The sequence below is a fragment of the Kogia breviceps genome, chromosome 3 (genome assembly GCF_026419965.1).
Source record: "Kogia breviceps isolate mKogBre1 chromosome 3, mKogBre1 haplotype 1, whole genome shotgun sequence".
Lineage (NCBI taxonomy): Eukaryota > Metazoa > Chordata > Mammalia > Artiodactyla > Physeteridae > Kogia > Kogia breviceps.
In genome coordinates this window covers 34,763,546-34,784,677 of record NC_081312.1, presented here as the reverse complement: position 1 = coordinate 34,784,677, position 21,132 = coordinate 34,763,546, and the positions used below count along the sequence as shown (strand labels likewise).

At 37.7% G+C, this 21,132-nt stretch overlaps 2 protein-coding genes across 13 annotated transcripts in view; one reads left to right on the top strand and one right to left on the bottom strand.

Moving 5' to 3' along the window:
- Positions 1-14,004, top strand: part of GPHN (gephyrin) — a 640,157-nt gene extending 626,153 nt beyond the window's left edge. For all 12 annotated transcript variants that reach the window (XM_059059572.2, XM_059059574.2, XM_059059562.2 and 9 more), the window contains 4 exons: positions 1,211-1,275; positions 4,767-4,870; positions 11,790-11,886; positions 12,998-14,004. In XM_059059572.2, coding sequence (XP_058915555.1) covers positions 1,211-1,275; positions 4,767-4,870; positions 11,790-11,886; positions 12,998-13,131 — 400 coding nt within the window. In that variant the 3' untranslated portion in view covers positions 13,132-14,004. The remainder of the gene's footprint in view (positions 1-1,210; positions 1,276-4,766; positions 4,871-11,789; positions 11,887-12,997) is intronic.
- A 5,865-nt stretch (positions 14,005-19,869) lies between these two features.
- On the bottom strand, positions 19,870-20,545 carry LOC131753808 (small integral membrane protein 10-like protein 1). Its single transcript, XM_059059580.2, has one exon. It carries the CDS (start codon positions 20,393-20,395, stop codon positions 20,189-20,191), a length of 207 nt encoding a protein of 68 aa, XP_058915563.1. The 5' UTR covers positions 20,396-20,545; the 3' UTR covers positions 19,870-20,188.
- Between the last annotated feature and the right edge of the window lie 587 nt (positions 20,546-21,132).

Below are 21,132 nucleotides of genomic sequence, written 5' to 3'. Positions count from 1 at the left end.
ATTTAAATTGGCTTTAAATACAGTAGAAGAAAGGTGTTATGCATTCCCTCCTCAATCTTATTATGTGTGTTAGTTTGCTATTAAAAAAATGGTTTAGAACTTTAAATGGGCTTCCTTTAATTGGCCAGAATGTTATACTTGTCTGAAGATAAGAAGAATTTAAAGGTAATTGCTACTTAATAGTAGAATAAGAAGAAATATACTTAACAGTAGAAGAAGAAGAAATATAAAAAGCTCAAGAACAATTTAGCTTTGCTCTTGCCACATACAGTGCATTCAGAATGCAATTAACCTCTTTCCTTTTAGACACGGAGATACTCAAAAAGCATTTGGAATATTATCAACTGGATCTACCAATCACAGTTTTATGGGTCATCTGCAGTGAGCATAGCTGTTGTCAAAAATGTATCTTGGAAATTATTTTCATCACACAGTAACAGTCATTGCCAAATAACCTATCTATAAATGGATATGACAGTCTAATTTCAGTTTTCTAAAACACAGCAAAGAATCAGGAAGTAAGCAAAAACAGCCTCAGAGTAGCCAAAAATAGATGTTATGAGGTCCATGTAGTAACACTTCACAGTGTACCCTATGAGAGCCTTATCTAATTATGAGCCATAAAGTTAGAAAAACCTTGGTTCAAATCTTAGTATCTGAGTGATTTTGGCCAAATTGCTTAACCTGAGTCTCATTTTCCTCATCTGTAAAATGGGATGACAATTGTCACCTCATGGGATTATTGTAAGAATTAAATGAAATAATGGATATAATGATTAGCTGTTGCTTTTAAAATAGTAACTTCTATTATTACTATTATTATTATCATTCCAACAATATAACTATTACTATTACCCTCTGGTTCCCAAACCTAAGGCCAGCTTTAAGGGTCAAGATGATGGCGGTCTAGCATTAAGGGGACCTACAGAAAAAAAAGCTAGGGGAGGGCTTCCCTGGTGGAGCAGTGGTTGAGAGTCCGCCCGCCAATGCAGGGGATGCGGGTTCGTGCCCCGGTCCGGGAGGATCCCACATGCCGCGGAGGGGCTGGGCCCGTGAGCCATGGCCACTGAGCCTGCGCGTCCGGAGCCTGTGCTCCGCAAAGAGAGAGGCCACAACAGTGAGAGGCCCGCGTACCGCAAAACTGCAGTATTTAACTTACTCCTCAGATTGCTTAGCAGTCACTAACAAACAACCTCTACTTTTCCTCTAGCCTGCCAACGACATTTGCAACTTTGGATATTGATGGTGTAAGAAAAATAATCTTTGCACTACCAGGTAAGAATAATTGAAATAGTTTATTTTGCTTTTTCTGGAAAAATGACCAAAATCTTTTTGTTTCCCAGGTGACCAGTCCCCTATCAGAGCACATGATTTGGAATCTGAAACACCTGGGTTCAAATCCCAGCTTTTCATACTGTATGACCTTGGGCAAATCACATAACCTCTCTGAAGCTGTTTCTTCATCTATAAAATGGGGCTAATTAGGGTTGGTGTGAAAGTGAAATTAGTATCTTTCAAAGCACATTTCAGACCCTAAGATGATAATCAGGAGTTAACTGTCACTACATCTTTCTAGGGCACCTGCTTTTCCTTACAGGAAATTGGTCAAAGTTAGCAGTATAATTACCTCTCACAACTAGAGTATTATGCTCAAGGGGCCAAAGGGCCTTGAATCGCCCATGGAAATACTAGAACAAAAAAATACAAAGCTGGGCTTCCCTGGTGGCGCAGTGGTTGAGAGCCCTCCTGCCGATGCAGGGGACACGGGTTCGTGCCCCGGTCCGGGAAGATCCCACATGTCGCGGAGTAGCTGGGCCCGTGAGCCATGGCCGCTGGGCCTGCGCGTCCGGAGCCTGTGCTCCGCAAAGGGAGAGGCCACAGCAGTGAGAGGCCCGCATACCACAAAAGAAAAATACAAAGCTGCCTTTGGTTCTCACCAGATTTGGACTGGTTGGGGAAAGCAGCAACACAGAAGGAGTGGCTGCAAATACTGATGCTTCTCAGCCAAATCCCAGGCATCATCAGTCTGACCACATCATTATCCCCACCCTCTCCCACGTGAGCAGAAACTCACATGTTCAGATTATAGAAAAAGCAAAGTGGTTCAGTTTACAATTTTGGGACTTTGGCTGTGCATTTAAAGCCAGCTTTTAAAGCCATTACTAATCTTGATAAATTCTAAAGCAGTTTAGAAGTTTTGTGTATCTACTTATTTTTTTCAATTTTAAAAATTATCCTCTGATCTGTAGCAGTGTCCCATTCTCTATTTTTTGGCATAGATTCCTTTAGAAAATAACCTACTTATTCTTTTCAGATGTACAAGTCTGGTGGCTTTGGGATATTTACCTGCTTTTTTATATTAAATAAAGCTCAAAATAGAGATAGAAAGAAAAGAAGGCAGGCAGAAAATTGTAGAACTTTAAAAACATGTTTAAAGCCCCTATCTGTAAGCATAAAAGAGAGTTGTTTCTCTCATATAGGAAATTTTAAAAGCAAGGTCATGTAAATAAAGTTTTAGTCCTCAAACTGTTTCTGTGGTACAAAACTCCTTAGGGCCTTTAATACATCCCTAGATACTCTGAAAACCATTATATAGAGAAATGAGATCATCTTCCTAGCTTCATTTTGACTAGAAGAGACTGTTTTTGTTGTCTACAGAAGATATGACTTGACCTACAAGGTATGTTATAGTGGGAACCTATTTTGCCATTACTAAGTGTTGTTGATCTGCCAAAGAAGTTATAATTAAATAGCCTATTTTCAAATTGCTACTTTGAGATTTTCACTGCGCAGCCTGAAAGTACCAAAAGAGGGCAGCAACAATTCACATGTTCAGATTGTAGAACCAGCAAAGTGGTTCTTTTTATAAGGATTTGAAAACTCAGAATTGGATTTTTGGTTTCTTAAGGTCCTTGCAATTAAAGCCATTACTAATCTTGATAAGTTCTAATGCAGTTGAAAAGTTATGTTATCTACTTGTTCTTTTTTAACTTTTTTAAATTACTATAGTAATGTGTTCACTGTAAAAACATTAGAAAACACAGATAAGCATTAAGAAATGTTATCCATAATCTCCCTCCCCCTGAAACAACCACTCTTTGCAATTTTCTTGGTGTTGATTTTTCCAGTCCCTTTTCTTATATAGAGCAATTCATTTTTTATAGAGTAATTTTATAAAACAGTAGCATTACAAGAATACTGTAATCATTGTTGAACAATAGCTTTCTTATTTCTTTTTCTTTTTTTTTTTCCTTTTTTTGCTTTTCCAGAAAAATTTCCATCTGTTTGTATTTTGAGGCAAGAGGAAAGCAATTGATTCTCACTAAGAGTCTGGTGTTCTGTGGGACAACTCACTTTTTCTATTAAAATAATCAATGTCACTCATCACAACTTTTTTTAACAACTTAAAAAAATCTATTCTTAACTGCTTTTGGGTAGAAGAAAGTTAAAGGTATGGTTTTAGCTAGTAATAGGCTAAACTGACCATTACTTTTATTTTGATGATGAAATTATCAGCACAAAGCCAGGCCAAGGTAACCTAAAATATAATAAGCATTGCCCACCCCGCCTCTATATATACATACTCACATACCACTGTATAAAAGTATTAGTAAAATTTGAATTTTAGAACCAAAAGGAATATTAAGAATCATATAATCCAAACCTTTCATTTTGTGGATGAGTAACGTTAGACCCAGAAAGGTTTGGAACTCTTGCCTGGGTCGCATGGCTTGGTTAGTTAACAATACCACACAAGAAGCTAAATCTGTTATTCTCAGCTCAGTCATTTTTTCATAGCCCACCTTACCTCTTTGAAGTGCATGACGCACCCAGATTTCTTCCTGGAGAGGTACAGTTGAATTCCTCAAATTTTTCTTATAACTGCAAAAAAACTTGGTATTTATATTAATCTGCTCAAGCTGCCATAACAGAATCACAGACTGGGTGGCTTAAACAACAGAAATTTATTTTCTCACAGTTCTGAAGACTGAAAGTCTAAGATCAGGTGCCAGCAAGGTTGGTTTCTGTTACGATCTTTCTTCCTTGCTTGGAGATGGCCACCTTCTCCCAGTGTCTTCACATGGCCTTTCTTCTGTGTATACACACTCCTCGTGTTCCTTCCTCTTTTTATAAGGACACCAGTCCTATTGGATTAGGGCCTCACCCTTACAACCTCATTTAATTTTGGTTACCTCTTTAGAGGTCCTTTCTCCAAGTACAGTCACATTGAGGATTAAGACTTCAACATATGATTTGAGGGGAACATAATTCAGTTCCTAAGAGTATTTGCCTTCAAGCCCTTCACATCTTAAATCATTTAGTTTTATTTTTTAGTTTAAAGAAATTTTTGGTTAGAGGGGATTATGGATAAATTTCTTTATTCCTATCCTACTTGCTAATTTATTTTTGCACTGAGCATGTACTACTATGGTAATTTTAGAACATTTTAAAAATAGCAAGTGCAAACTCATTACTAAAGGCTTTCAATGTACGGCTCACAGGAAAGCAGATATAAATGGTGTCAAACAGCTTCTGTGCATCAGAAGTCTCTGAGTTTCACTTCTAGATCCAAATATTTACACCCTCTGTGGTATTTGGTTGACTACAGCTCTATTCTGGCATCCTTTTGGATTCAAGGTGATTCAGAAGAGGAATGCTAGTGGTTAGTCATTTCACTCTCTATGATACCTGAAGGTATAGATAGTCATAATTATTTGACAAATTTTTATGTGTGTACTATAAATAACTGCTTGGTTGACTTTCAGGGAATCCTGTGTCAGCCGTGGTCACCTGCAATCTCTTTGTTGTGCCTGCACTGAGAAAGATGCAAGGCATCTTGGATCCTCGGCCAACCATCATCAAAGCCAGGGTAATGTTTTCTAATGACCGGAAACCAAAATTGAAGCCTAATAACAAATTCGGATATGATTTTTTAACTGTCCAAAACAAACATCTAGAATTTTATATTAGTTTTGAGGAAAAATGTGGTTATAGTCCCCTCTTCATGATAGAAAACAGAGGGAAAGGAATCCCTTTTATTCCCTTCCCACATTATTCCATGATTCCTAAAGTGAATAATTTTCTCCAGCTAGAAGTCCATTTAGGAGTGGATATGTAATGACAAAATGGTCAGTAGAATACTAAACTAATACTAAACCTATATGGAAGGAGGGACAAGAATTCCCTTTCCCCTATGTAAACTTAGAGAGAACAGCAATTTAGCTGATCACTTTTTCTGTGACCCAGCTGATAAATTTTAAACAGTTCAGAAAAAGACAATTAAAGGACAAGAAAGAGACTCTAGTGAAGCAGAAGAAAAGGGAGACCATATTGTTTGGAAAAAGGACCACTAAGGCTGAGGAATTATACCTGCAGTAAAAGTCACTCAGAAATTAGAGTCCCCTTCTCCACCAACACTAACTTCAGTTTGCTTTACTACTACTAGTCAACTAATTATGTAACACAGTTTCTATGTAATAACTAATGAACAATTTTCCTGGCAATTTAAACTATAATACTAAATCAGTACTTTTCTTTCTTTTAAGCTTTACTAAGGTATAATTGGTATACACAAATTGCACATATTTAATGTAGACATTTTGATGAATTTGGACATATGCAAACACCTGTGATACCGTCATCACAATCAAGGTACTAAACATATCCATCACCTCCAAACATTTCTTTGTGTTCTTTGATTTGTTTGTTTATTTCATGCTAAGAACATTTAATGTGAGAACTATCCTCTTAAAGTATTTTAAAGTACACAGTACCACATTGGTAACTATAGGTAATACGTTGTACAGCAGATTCTTTAAAACCTATTCACCTTGCATAACAGAAACTTTATATCCATTGAGCAACAATTTCCCTTCCCTCCTCCCCTCAGCCCCTGGCAACCACCATGCTATTCTCTGCCTCTGTGAGTGACTATTTTAGATACTTCCTATAAGTGGAATCATGCAGTATTTTTGTAACTGGCTTTTTCACTTAGCATCGTGTCCTCTAGGTTTATTCATGTTGCCTCATGGAAAACAGTACGGAGGTTACTCAGAAATTAAAAAGTAGAACTACCATATGATCCTGCAATCTCACTTCTGGTTATATGTCCAAAAGAATTGAAATCAGGATCTCAAACAGATATTTGCACCCCAGTGTTCATTATAGCATAATTCACTGTACAAAGATAAGGAAACAACCCAAATTTCCAACAACAGATGAATGGATAGGGAAAATGAAGTGTATGTGTACAATGGAGCATTATTCAGCTTTAAAAAAGATCAGTCATTGAACATCAAAAGGTATAATTGGATGCCTGTTATATGAGAATATAATGGCCTATGGATTGATTAAAAAACATTGAAAATGATAGAACTGTCTATGATTTATAAGAAATATAAACCAGTTTTATTATTATTTGGAGATGAAAAATATTACTAGGTTATAGAAACTTTGGAAAAGTTAACTTAAAACTGATCTGCACTAACAGGTGTAAGAATTTTTAAAGTTACTTGATACATTTTAGATGATTTATAAGGCAGATGAGCTCGAGTGCCTCTCTGTTGGACTAATGAAATCAGTGCCTCATAACTTCTCTAGTACTTTTAAAGGTTAGTGTAAAGCTCCTTTAACCACTCTTTGGAAGATTTGACCAGACTTGAGCAGAGTCCAGGCCCTCAGTACCAACCAGGGCCTGGAGCATGTCACCTGGGACCTCCACTCTAATAGAATCCCCTTTGGTCATCTGTTTTCTCACAAATCCTCTTCTCCAATCTGTGCAGCTTAGTCCAGCCTCTTCCCCGAGTCTCCTGGAGCTTTCACCTTCCCCTCATTACCACCATCAAACCTTCCCAAGACTTTCAGGTCTTTGGCAATCGTCTAAAAGTCTTCTCTCCCTCACCTCTTATCATCAGTTGCTTTATTTCCATAATTCTAAATAACTTTATTTCTGCTTCAGCAACTCAATACGTACATCCTCTTCAATAGCATGAAGTGCTCCATCTCAATCACCAACTCTGGTAAACAGTTTAGGAACAATGGCAAGTTATCTACTAGTAGATATAAAAGAATTTAAACACTCCTATAACCCGTGCCCTTTTCCCTCTCCATAAGTCCCTTCTGGCTTTACCCCTTTCCTCATCCAACCTAAATCCTGTGGTGTATCACTTCAGTGTTTTTCTAACACCCTCAAATTTTTTTTGCCTCTTCTTCCATGCACTGTACTCACTCTAAGAATCCACAAACTTAGATCAATCTTCCCTTTTTTGTCCTTCGCTTTTATTCCCAGGGCACTAGTACAACTAGAGAAGAGAGTACAGCTGTTCAAGTTATCACTTCCAATTTACAAACCTCAGCAGGGGCCAAAATTCCCCTTGATGACCCTTTTATATCCTGTGGATGAGCTTTTTCTGTTCCTTACTGCAGTCTTCCAAATCTTCACCATTCTCCTAAAGCACCCTCCACCATCCACATCCCCTGTGTTTTGTAGCCAAATAAGCTGGTTTGAATGATGGCTCCAATGTTTAATGGTTTCTCTTCTAATCCTGCTTCCTTTTAAATCCCTTTTCTAACTCTAATCATGTCAGCATCTCCAATTAAAATTCTTCAATGCTTCCTATGACCACAGGGTTAAATCCAAACTGCTCAAGTGAGCACAGGAGGCCCTCCATCCCAAGGCCTGTTTTCCCCTCCAGCTTCATCTGCTTCCCATCCTGCACTCGACCACACCAAGCTTTTTACTGCCTCCAGAACGGACGTGCGATCTCCTTCCTAGGAGGTTCTCTCCTAACCACCCCCATCTCTTTTCTCAGCTTGGAAAATTCCTTAGTCATAATACTGTCATCATGCCCTCTGTGAAGCCTTTCTCAGTGTCCCTAAGAAGGGTTGACTGTTTACCTTTGTGCCCTATTACACTGTGTTTGCAATTAATTATTTACTGTATTAGATAATTCTTTGAGGTAACTTCTCTAAAAGATGGACAGGACAGGGCTTCCCTGGTGGTGCAGTGGTTGAGGGTCTGCCTGCCGATGTGGGGGACATGGGTTCACGCCCCGGTCCGGGAAGATCCCACGTGCCATGGAGCGGCTGGGCCCGTGAGCCATGGCCGCTGAGCCTGCGCGTCCGGAGCCTGTGCTCTGCAACAGGAGGGGCCACAACAGTGAGAGGCCCGCGTACCGCAACGGGAGAGGCCCATGTACCGCAAAAAAAAAAAAAAAAAAAGATGGACAGGACAAAGAGGAAGGAAAAAAATATCCTCCCCCTTTTTTTAAGTAACAATTTTTTTTTTCCAAAGTAGCTATACCATTTTACATTCCCACCGTAGTGAATAAGAGTCCCTGTTCTTCCACATTCTCAGTAGGATTTGGTGTGGCCAGTGTTTTGGATTTTTGGCCTTTCTAGTAAGTATCTAGTGATATCTCATTGTTGTTTTAATTTGCAATTCCCTAATGACTTATGATGTTGAACATTTTTTCATATGCTTACTTCTTATATCTTCTTTGGTAAGGTGCTCAATTCTTTTGCCCAGTTTTTAATTGGGTTGTTCATCTTCTTCTTATTGAGTTTTAAGAATTGTTTGTGTATTTGGGATAACAGACCTTTATCAGGTGTGTTTTTTACAATTATTTTCTCCCAGTCTGTGGCTTATCATCTCATTTCATTGACCTTTCTTTTTTGTTTGTTTTCTTATTCTCTCTCTTAGACATTTACATGTAGAGCATACCATATAATACTATACCAAATAATACAATTTTATCTCTTGAGTGACTACTGTGTGCCAGCAAAATATTCAAAGGAAACAGAGGACTCCTAGTCCACAGCTCACTGCCCAATTTTGAAAGAGTAGAAGAAATCAGCAGAAGTGAAACATCCACCATTTGTAATGTTTTTCCACCAAAATATTGATATATGTGTATGTTTACTCATGGTACATCATTCTTATAAGCACTGAAGCTTATAGTAAATAGGTGCTTTCTTAAGCTAACTGATGTAATACACCAGAACTATAACGTCAGTGTAACTAAATATATTGGTGAATAAAGTATTCTGCATTTCAGTAAAATACCATAAAAATCTAATTAGCTTCATCTCTTGCTACAAAAGGAACAGCTGTTTGTGAGGCTGTGAAAAAATTTCATTCACTTTAATTTATGCAATTGATTCTTGTTTCTTAAACTAACAAATATCTTCCTTTAAAACAAACAACCCCATTTTGTAGATGAACAAACAGGTATGGGAAAGCAAAATAAGTTGCCAATACAGCACATCGGTTAGCAGTACAGTTCTACTGGGAGTAGAACCTAGGTGCCAGTATCTTCCCAGTACAGTATTTGCTCCACTGTACTTCCATGAGCCAGTCAGTGTCATTGCTGGAGAAAAACCTTAAACACTTAGCAAATGACACAGCCACATGAATAGCTCTTGTGGTTTAGTACTGGAGAACACACACACACGCACACACTCAGGTTGAAAGACAGAGATTTTTGTCCTCAGGTAAGCACAGAATAATTTAGGAACAATGGCAAGTTACCCCTCAGTAGATATGAAATAGAGTATAAACATAAGTAATATCATGTGAAAGAGTAGAGTGTGATTTAATCAAGGAGAAACACCCTAGAATTGAATTTTATTTTGGATTCCAGAGAAAAAGCATAATTAGAATGTTTTAACATTCTAATTAGATTATTAGAGTATTTTAAAACAAAGTAACCAGAATGGATTAGAGATAAACTCACTTCAATCAAAATTTCCAGGTCAAGTTTTAACTGTATCATTTAATCTAAGCAATATCTGTTTTAGTTGAATAATGGATTTCTAGACCATTTTAAGATAGAGTAACTTAAACGATTATTATGCTAATGGAAAATGTTAATTCTCATGCATTGGAATGAGTCTTGTTTTCACTAACATTGAACTAATCTTTGATGGGCTATAGATCATAATTATGTATTGTATAAACTTGTTCAAGTCATACCTTTTAGGCACCTGCTACCAACACATTATCACCTTGATCAGATTTCAGGATGAATTTAATGACATAGATTAAAAAAAAAACAGTGGCTCCAGGTTGAATGTTGATTGGTCATTCTGTATAATGTGTATGAACAGAAATTGGCTATGTTACAAAGATATGAAAGATGCCATTCCATAGCAAAGACCCATTCAGAGGAATTCTTTTAGTGCCAGTGATGTGACCAAACCAAAGTGGTATAACTTTTATGAGACTACTTTTATTTGCTATAATGAGATTGTTTATCAGTATTGAGACACTACAGGGAATAATCAAGAGAAAAGAAAGTAACTATCCCTTTTGATTAATCTCTAAAATATACAAATACCTCATGCAACTCAATATCAAAAACACAAACAACTCAATCAAAAAATAGACAGAGGAGCTAAATAGACATTTCTCCGATGAAGACATACAGATGGCCAGGGGGCACATGAAAAGATGCTCAATATCACTCATTATTAGAGAAGCGCAAATCAAAACTACAATGAGATAGTCAGAATGGCCATCATCAAAAAATCTACCAACAATAACTGCTGGAGAGGGTGTGGAGAGAAGGGAACCCTCCTACACTGTTGGTGGGAATGTAAACTGGCACAGCTAGTATGGAGAACTGTATGGAGATTCCCTAAAAAACTGAAAATAGAGCTACCATATGATCCAGCAATCCCACTCCTGGGCATATATCCAGAGAAAACCATAATTTGAAAAGATACATGCACCACAATGTTCATTTCAGCACTATTTACAATAGCCAGGACATGGAAGCAACATAAATGTCCATCAACAGAGGAATGGATAAAGAAGATGTGGTACATATATACAATGGAATATTACTCAGCCATAAAAAAGAATGAAATCATGCCATTTGCAGCAACAGGGATGGACCTAGAGATCGTCATAATGAGTGAAGTAAGTCAGACAAAGACAAATATCATAGGATATCACTTATATGTGGAATCTTTAAAAAGGGTACAAATGAACTTATCTACAAAACAGAAATAGAGTTACAGATGTAGAAAACAAACTTAGGGTTACCTGGGGGTAAGGGGGGAGGTGGGGAAGGATAAATTGGAAGATTGGGATTGACCTATACACACTATTGTAAAATAGATAACTAATAAAGACCTACTCTATAGCACAGGAAACTCTACTCAGTACTCTGTAATGGCCTATATGGGAAAAGAATCTAAAAAAGAGTGGATATATGTATATGTATACCTGATTCACTTTACTGTACACCTAAAACCAATACAACATTGTCAATCAACTATATTCCAATAAAAAATTTTTAAAAAGAAAGTATCCCTTTCATATTAAAGATAAGTGTATGAATGAGTAGCTGAATTAGCACCTCAGTAAATCTTTACTGGATGGATGGATAGATGGATGGACAGTTGGATGACTCAGATCAATGGATGTTGAGCTTGTATGTTTGTGTAGGTCTACCTCCTTTATTTTCAATGTTAAAACATCTGCTTTGATTTCTTAATTCATAGGTCAGAGGTAAAATTAGAATTCAAAAATAGACTTTATATTTTTCATCTGCCCTTTTTCCTACTGCAGATACCAACTTCTTAGCCTTCTTTTCTTTTTTCACCAGAGCAACACAACCTCTAGACTTCCTGTATTAAAAATATATAAGGTTGCAGTGGTGGAGACAGCAGAATGCCGAGATATTTCCATGTCCATTGAACTCTTTGCACAACTGCCACCTCCCTGTAGTTTTAAGAGATGATCAGGTGATCAAGTTTGTTTTCTTTTCCTCATTTTTCTGTAGTTATCATGTGATGTAAAACTGGATCCTCGCCCAGAATACCATCGGTGTATACTGACTTGGCATCACCAAGAACCACTACCTTGGGCACAGAGTACAGGTTAGTCATTCACACCTGCAGGTATCTCTATACACCCATCCTGTTAAAACACAAATTTATGTATAACCTCCTTCCTTGAGTATACCTAATTTTGTAATTATTGTACATTTTCCCTTTTGAAAGATTAGATATTATATTCCTAAAACAGTGTAGCATAACAAGACAAGAGTAAAAAAAAAAAATAAAGATTTTGTCATTCCATGGAGCCATATTTTCTAGATAAACATTTGAAATACAAATCTAAAATTACAGAAGGTTTTTATCTGTTCAACCAGTAAGTTCTGAGCATAACTTTGTAGGAAAAGGAGGGGACTGTGGCTATGCCACCCATCAATGTGAGATTAAAGCCCAATTAGAGTGTGATTCTCTGTAGCCTTTACTATACACTAGATATTGGTAAGATTTAAGGACTGAGAAATCAACGTTGATGATTCAGAGTTCTGAAGTTACCTGCTGTAGACTTAAAACTTTTATCCCCAACTTCTCTGGTCATATTTTACCTGACTTTTGATGGGATTCCAGAAAAAATTAAACAAAGGTCCTATCAAGTGCAAACATCAGCTAGCACAGTGAGTAGGTCTCTGATGGGTTTTGCCATCAGACTTGCATTCAAATTGGCCACCAACTAATTAGCAGGACCCTAGGCAAGTTATCTAACCTCTTTTGAGTCGTTGAGAATTAAATAAGGTAGTTGAGTAAAAGGTCTACCACCTTGTCTGGTACTTAGTAAATACTAAAGAAATGGTAGCCACTGCTGTTATTATCATTATTATTTTAATAGGGTTTAAAAGCCTCTCTTTTCAGACACTGCGGGGGCGTCACATTTTAGCCTGAATTGAGAAATTCTATGGCATTTTCCACAATGCTGTAAAATTTTGGTTTTGTTCTTTTAAGCAATAATTTGTAATGTTTATTTTTAAAGTTCAGTGAGAAGGTAGTAGGATACAGTAGCAAGGTCACCCGAATAAGGTACTGGGAAGTCTGATCATCTCTCTTCGTCTTGAAGACCTGTGTTTCTGTTCATCAGTTTTTATTTTGAAAAGAACTGCAAGGGCTGCGCATGCATACACCGTGACGCTGATGCTGCTGTAATGAGAGTATTTCCTCCTAGGTAATCAGATGAGCAGCCGTCTGATGAGCATGCGCAGCGCCAACGGATTATTGATGCTTCCTCCAAAGACAGAGCAGTACGTGGAGCTCCACAAGGGTGAGGTGGTGGACGTCATGGTCATCGGACGGCTATGATGGTCACCAGCAGGAGAAAGCTTTGATGCATGTCTACATACCATTGACTGTATCCTGTAATATGCAACGGCACAGCTAGTTTTTCTGATTTGGATGAAAGTTGATCTGTATGGTCAACATCTTGAACTCTATTTCAAAAGAATTTAAATACCTTTTAAAAAAAAAACACCTAAAAATAAATCTTAACAGACAACTCTATTCTGATTATATCAAAGCAAATTTTTCCTTTCTTGCAAATTGCTTTGTGTGTTCAATGCTAGGTCTGATAGCGATAGCTTTTAGTAGACAGCAGTAGGTGCCTGCAGAACTTGTGTTTTTCTCATCTTTAAAATACAGCTACTTATGCTCTTAAATCAAGGCTGTCTGCTTATTTATACTAGCTTAGGCAACACTTGGATTTCCCTTCTTAGTATGCTTCATAACCGCTTTACAGAGAGCTTTTGCTTGTTCTTTATCATGTATCTCGTGTTTATGTGCACAGTGCCAAACAAAGAGTGACTGGGTGGTGGCCCTGCCCTGCCTCAAGGAGAACCATCCCCACAGAGCGTTCGGGGGTGGGGGGGCCTCGCATCCCAGTAGCCTCATGGCACAGTACTCTTGGGCAGTAACTGGATACCTTTTATTTGAACAAACAAACTGAGGGGAAAAAATGCTTCCTTAAGTGCTGACAGCCTTTTTAACCAATACATTTAAAATTGTACAGAACAAAAAATAAAATCAAAGACTGATCTTGTACAGATATTAGTGTTACCAGCATTCATGTGGAAATCAAGAGCAAAGAAAAAACAATGTTAAACAACTCTGTACCATAACATTTTCTGTAATGATACTGAAACTTAATGAATAAAAAAAATCCTCAATCATTATTTAAAATCCAGTGTGTGTTGGCCTTGTTAATAAAAAAAGAGAAGATTTTTATGCCATTCTGATGGGGTTCTGCCTGGATAAAAGGAATAGTTAAGATGGCTTAGCAAGGTTAAGTGGTATAAAGGAGATTTTTAAAAATATAGAGTAATCTATATTTTACTGTAGCATTGTGCAAATACAGATGAGAAAGTAGGAGAGAACCTGTAGTTGGTCTGGTCTTTCCAGTCATAGCTGGAGAATAGCAAGCAAATTTAGAGGAAAGATAGTCGATAATTTAGAAAAAACCTACATTTTTAGTTCAGATGTCATAAAAACAAATTTCAAACATCTATAGTTCCTTGGAATGGAGGGGGAAAATAAGTAATGAACCATAAAATTGCAGATGAGTACCTGGACATTTTTTTTATCATGTATGGAAGTGAAAAATAGGAAAAATCTGTACTGACTATAGAAATACAGTTGACATATATGCTATCCACAATGACTTCTTTAATAAAAACTCAGGGGCACTTTCCAAACGGTGGTAATGGGGGACATTAAATATGCTATAGAGTATACTTAGTAAAGCAAACAACAAAAATTAGCCTACTAGTAGACAAGGTGCCAAATGATGGTAATGAAAAAAGCCAATTTGTAAACAATAATATTTGATACTTATACTTGGTATTTCCAAAGTTGAAAATAAAATGTTCTATATTTTAAATTTAGTTTATATTTTCAATTAAAGAAGATAAGGTTAATTAATAGAGGTCAAATGAAAGCTCATGCAAAGAGTTCTTTACCTACATTCATCCAAGAAATATTTATTAAGCATATACTGTGTGCTTGAGTACAAGGTACATCATGCTATACTAATTACAAGAATGAATAGGGATAATTGCTAACATTACAGTCCATCAAGGAAGATTAAAAAAACATGTGCAAGTAAGCATAATATTTGATATGTTTGCTATTTGATAATAACATGGTAGAATGTGTAAAATGTGATAAATGCTGTAATTCAGATTTAAAGAGTTGGAGGAGTTCAAATGAGAACCTTCTACACTGTAAGATTTCAAGGGGTAAGAAATTTTAGTGGGTTTTGAAGTCAAGGTAGAATTTTAAAGGTGATAATGCAGGAAGAAGGGTATTCCAGAAACAGAATGTATAATCAATAATTATTTTTATTTTTATTATAGAATTTAAGATCCACAAGGGCAATGATTTTTGTTTCTTTTGTTTACTGATATTATCCCCAAATCCTTAGCGTTCCTGGCATATGTGCATATGGATAGGCAAAAGTAAATATTTGTTCCATGAAAGATTATACAGAGCTTACCAGGCACTTTTCTAAGCACTTTTCATATGTTTAATTTTCACAACAACCCTGTAAGTGTTATTATTCCTATTATAGATGAGGAAACTGAGGCACAGAGAGGTTAAGAAACTTGTCCAGAGTGACACAGCTAATAAAAGGAGGAGCCGGTATTCAAACTTAACAATCTGGCTTCAGAGTCCATATTCCCAAACACTAAGCCATAGAAACAGAAAATTGATATATTTGTAAGACCAAAAATGTACATGTTTGAGGCCCAAACTATGAACTTCTTGAATACCAGGGTAAGGAGTCTAGATTTATTCTAGAGACAATGAAACCATTAGAGATTCTTGATCAGGGAAGTATTAGGATCATATTTTAGAAAAAAAAAATGCTCTGGCAGCATTGAATAGGTTAGACTGGATTGAGGAAAAACTGAAGAGAGACACCAATCAAGAAGTGATCATTATTGTGCAGGTGAGGGGTGATAACAGCTTTAACCATAATGTTAGAGGGATAATGGTGATAGGAAGGTCATGACATCTGAGTGTGCCTCTGGACATAAAAAATGGAAAGAATTTTATGACTGATTACAAGTGTTGGAGAGGAAGTTAGATGAATAAGAGGTGATTCGAAGTCTTTAGTCTTGGCTGACTGAGAACATGTTCAACAAGTAACAAAAAAAGAAAGTCAGAAACATGGATTTTGTGGAGGAGCTGGTAAGTTTGGACATGTGTTTGAGATGTCAGAGGGGCCCTAAGGTAGCCATGTCCTGTTGGCATTTGAAAGTATAGGTTAGGAGTTCACAGAGTTCACAGAAGAGATACTGGCTGAATATAACCTTGGGAATCCTTCACATGAAGGTAGTATTTGAAATGTAAGGGTAGATAGGAAAGATTATTAAGGAAGAACTTGCCAAGAAAAGAGGACAGAGCCTTGGGGAGCACCTTATTTTGGAGTGTTGGAGGAAAAAACCATGGATGTAATGAAAGGAAGAGCAGTTTGTAGAAGAGGAAAAACAGGGTACTGCAGTGTCCCAGAACGAGGGAGGAGAGTTTCAAGAAGGAAAGGTAATCAACTGTCAAAAATAAATGTCAAGAAGAATGAGGGCTCAAAAGAATGTATTGATCAGGCAATCATTTGTGAGCTGCAAGACTGCAATTTCAATAATGGGTTGAAGGCAAAAGCCAGATAGCAAAATAGAAACCATGACTATGAAATATTTGGAACTTAGGCATGAGGAAAGAAAGATAGACACAGGATGGTAGCTTGAACCAATAACAAGATGAAGAAAAGCTTTTCGTTTGAAAAACAATAGTAGTGGGCATATTAAAAATTTGAGAGTAAGGTTCCAGATGGGGAAAGAAGAGGAAGGAAGGGCTGGATTAAAGGACACTGATGGCCCAGTTAGGCTGGAGAAAAAAAGGAACATTTTTCTTTCTGAATTAGAAAAGGGAAAAAAAATATGAACACATTTGAGGTAGATTCAAGGGAAATTTAATTTAAAACTTAAGGGTCAATAAAATGGTTCTACTTGGCACAGTGAAAGCCAATGTCATATAATCTATTTGCATTATTTGACCAAAATTATTTTAAAATTATGCATGTATGATGTATTACAATTCTTTGTCTTAGTAGTTAATATTTAAATAAAAGATTATAAGGTGTTTTTAGATTCTTGCTTATAGCTGTGTGGAAGTTAAGCAGTTCCATTTTTTTCATGTTTGTTTTTTTCTTATGATTATATAAGCAGTACATACTTATCCACCAAGTCTACAGCAAGACTGCCACCCCCACTAAATTGACAGACTCCCTGCCCAGACACCCAGCCCCTTCTCTAGGTCACAAAGAAGTGCTTGACCCTCTTCTGTCAAGGACCCACCTTTCTGCCCAAGCTCTATACTCTGCTCTATCTAACCTATACTGTCACCTCTCCCTGCTTACATGCTTTCCCATCAGCTTTATACATCCTTAAAATTCTCCTATGTCCTAAAAACAAAAATGAAAACCTCCCTTAGCCCCCTGCCTACACATAGCAATTACCCAGTCTTGTTCCCTTCAGAGCTTGACTTTCAGAAAGAATTGCATATATTTATTTATGTAGTTACCATTTCTGGTGTTCTTCATTCTTTGGTGTGGATCCACATTTCCATCTGGTATCATTTTTCTGTTGTCTGAAGGAGTTCCTTTAAAATTGTTGTTTGGGTCTGCTGGTGATATATTCTTTCAGCTTTTGCATGTCTGAAAAAGTATTTGTTTTACTTTTGTTTTTGAGAGAGATTTTTGCTGGGTATAGAACTCTAGGTTTATAGTGTTTTCCTTTCATTACTTTAAAGATGCCTCTCTTCTTGCTTGCATTGTTTCCAGTGTGAAATCTGCTGTCATCCTTATCTTTGTTCCTCTGTACATAGCATATATTTTTTCTCTGGCTGCTCTTAAGACTTTTTTCTTTGTCATTGTTTTTGATCAGTTTGATTATGATGTGTCTTGGTGCAGTTTATTGAGCTTGAGGTTTATTGAGCTTCTTGGATCTATGGATTTATAATTTTCATCAAGTTTGTAAAGTTTTCAGTTACTTCTTTAAATACTTTTTCTGTTCACCCCACTCTCTTCTCTCTTTCAGATACTCCAATTATCTGCACATGAGGGCACTTGAAATTGTCCCACAGCTCACAGATGCTCTTAATTTGGGGGGGACTCTTTTTCTCATTGTGTGTTTCATTTTGGATGGGCTCTATTGCTATGCTTTCACTACTCTTTTCTTCTGCAATGTCTAATCTACCATTAATCCTATCGAGTGCAGTTCTCATCTTAGACATTGTAGTTTTTATTTTATCTAAGTATAGTTGATTTACAATATTGCATTAGTTTCCGGTGTACAGCATAGTGAATCATGTGTGGGGTTTTGCAGATTTTATTTCATTATAGGTTATTACAAGATATTGAATATAATTCCCTGTGCTATGGTAAATCCTTGTAAGCAGTTCCTTTTTAACCTGATTTTTTGGTTCTGTGCTTTGGTTGTTTCAAATCATGTAACACACAATGAAAAAAAGAATATAAGCAGATTACATTTACCAAGTAAATGCTATTAAGTGATGTTGCATGTTACAGCAAGTGGATTCTTTGGATGGCTTTTATTTTTAAAATTATTTGCTAACCAAAAAAACTTTGTGGATCTAACCCATAACCAACTCTTGATCTTCATGAAACCCTAATAGGTAAGTCATTATCATTCCTAATTATAGAAAGTAGAGATTTATGTACATACAGAATTCAAAGCAAATAAATTATGTATCTTATTATCCCAATGATGACGGATGGATCTATGTTAAATAATACATTGTATTCTAACAGGCTTATAAGAAGTGTTGAGCTCAACTGTCTCTAACAGAGTTACATCATCATAGAGTTCATTTATAACTTGGCCTAGAACCAAGAGGTTAAAAAGTTGCTCAATTCTGGCCATTTTCTATGGTCAGGTAGCAATATGTCTCCTGTAGTCTTTTGTAATAATTCAATAATTTATTTAACACGCATATATTAAGTTCCTACAGTATGCAAGGCTCCATGCTAGGCTCTGAGGATACAGTGATGAATGAGACAAAGACTCATATCCAAGAGGAGACAGATTATGAGAAAGCAAAAAACAAAATTTTTTTTGAAATACAGATTATGAAAAGTCTATGAAGAAAATCCTATTTTTTTTTTTTTTTTTTTTTAGTTCTTGAAATTTTTTTTTTATTTTTCCCGGGGTTCATAATTGCCTCAGCTTTGCTTCCTTAATTAGAAAACATTTTGCAGACCACTAATTCGTCTCCAGACTCTCTGAAATCTAAAAATCTCTTGACTCTATATTCAAATACATCAGGTAATCTGAGACATTCCACCCTAACTCTAACCTCTAGGCATTTCTTGTTGACCTCATGCTGTTCTCCCCTCCTCTTCTCTCTTTCATATAGTTACATTTTAGCAACTTTATGGCTACTCTTTAATAAAATGCCCTCTTCCCCCATCGACAACAGAATTTTCCTCTCAGCTTCCCACTTTAAGACACCATTACCATTCCAGGTACCCTCACTTTTACGCCATCAAGGCTGATAACACGTGCATTCAACTTTGTAACTGTAAGTATTCTCTTAAAAAGATGAAAACCATAAACAGCATTTACAGTATTATGATTATTTAAATGTTATTCAATAAGTCGCCAAGCTTTGTGCTAGGACTGGATTTCCTTCTCTTTGGCTCCAAGATTTTGAACTGCATGTTACTCATAGGGACACCGAAATACAGTCCACTTTCTTACACTCCCGCTGTTCAAAATCCTGCAGCATTTTACATTGTTTGGTATTTGAAGGATGTGTTTCCTGTACAATTTTTTTCACTGAAAGCTTCTGATCGTCATTGTTTTTTCTTGTGGGATGAAGAAATATATGCCCTCCACAGCATATCCTTAAGACCTCCAGCTTCTCACTCATTCAGCGTCCTGCTTATATTCCAGTCTCATACTCCCGAAATTTACTTATTAAATTAATATGGACCATGAGCTTGTTGTACATTTTTGTCCTGAAATTTTAGTAGCTTTCCCTTTTTGTAGTACAACCTGTTCGTCCCGTTTTTGTTTTAAGGATGCACAGCTTCTTAAATATTGCCGTGGGTCTTAACTGAAGTTCTTTCTCTTCTCCCGGAATCGCGTATTTCCTCTTCCTAATCTCGGCAAGGTCTCGGTGACAGTACAGGACCTCGGCTGAGAGCGGAGAGCACAACCGCGGAGGGAGCCCAGGCACTCTCGCGAGACAGCGGGACTCCTCGCCCTCAGCTCTGCGGCGTCGCTGGGCCTCCTGGGAGTCGGCCATAATGCAGGCCCGGGATGCCGGTGGCTTCCTCAGGGCTCTAAAAGTGTACCTGCAAGCGGATGTTGAGGACCACGGAGCCCGCGATGTAGAAGTACGGGAAGTTCATGCGCAGCTGCCAGGCCAGCTCGAAGAAGGCGAGGAGGGTGCGAGAGGGCCCCTTGCAGAAGACCCCGTGCGAGCCGGGGGCCGCGGCCAGGCTCGAGGCCTTGAGAGCCAAGGATGATGGAGCCGCCGCGGTGGCCATGGACGCGGTGTCGCCGCTCGCCAGGTGCGGTGCCTGGAGTGCAGGGTGACCGTAGACCCCGCGGACCCCTCGACTGACGGCGGTGACCGGGAGGGGCCGGGGGCTAAGCGGCAGCTGGGCTCACACTCGCGCCTCACGTAGCCGCGGCTGCTTCCCTAACCAGAAAATCCTATTATAGTTAGAGAGTAACTGGATGGAGGCCTAAATCATATTCAGTTGTGTAAAATCCAGCCATTAAGAAAGGCAGAAATTACACTAAGAGACTTTAGAGTTACAATAAGTTAAATCTGTGTTGGAGATCTGGAAAAGCACAAAAGAAACATGGAGATGTCAGAGATAATAACTATAGGAAGCAGATACCACAACTAAGGCTGGGAGATGGGAGGAAGAGGTTAGAATTATCAGAATCTGGAAGCTCAGAGGTCAGACCTCTTGGAGCTAGGACTCAACCCACCAAGGAAAGGGCACTGCCCAGACGCTAATTCTGAGAGTGACGGGGAAAAAAAGGCTAGAACAAGTTGCCATTACCAGGGTGACAAAGAGAGAATCAGGAAGCAATCAGGAATGAACACAAGTCCCTTCTTCACTCCCTCTGCTTTCCGAGTTCCCTGTAGTCTAATGCAGCCTATTGTTGAACCTAAGAGGAAGCCAGCTGGCAAAATAAATAAATAAATAAATGTCGTTAGCTGAGTTCCAGCCCCAGCACCACAATGTAGAACGCAGTGGTGGATTTAGAG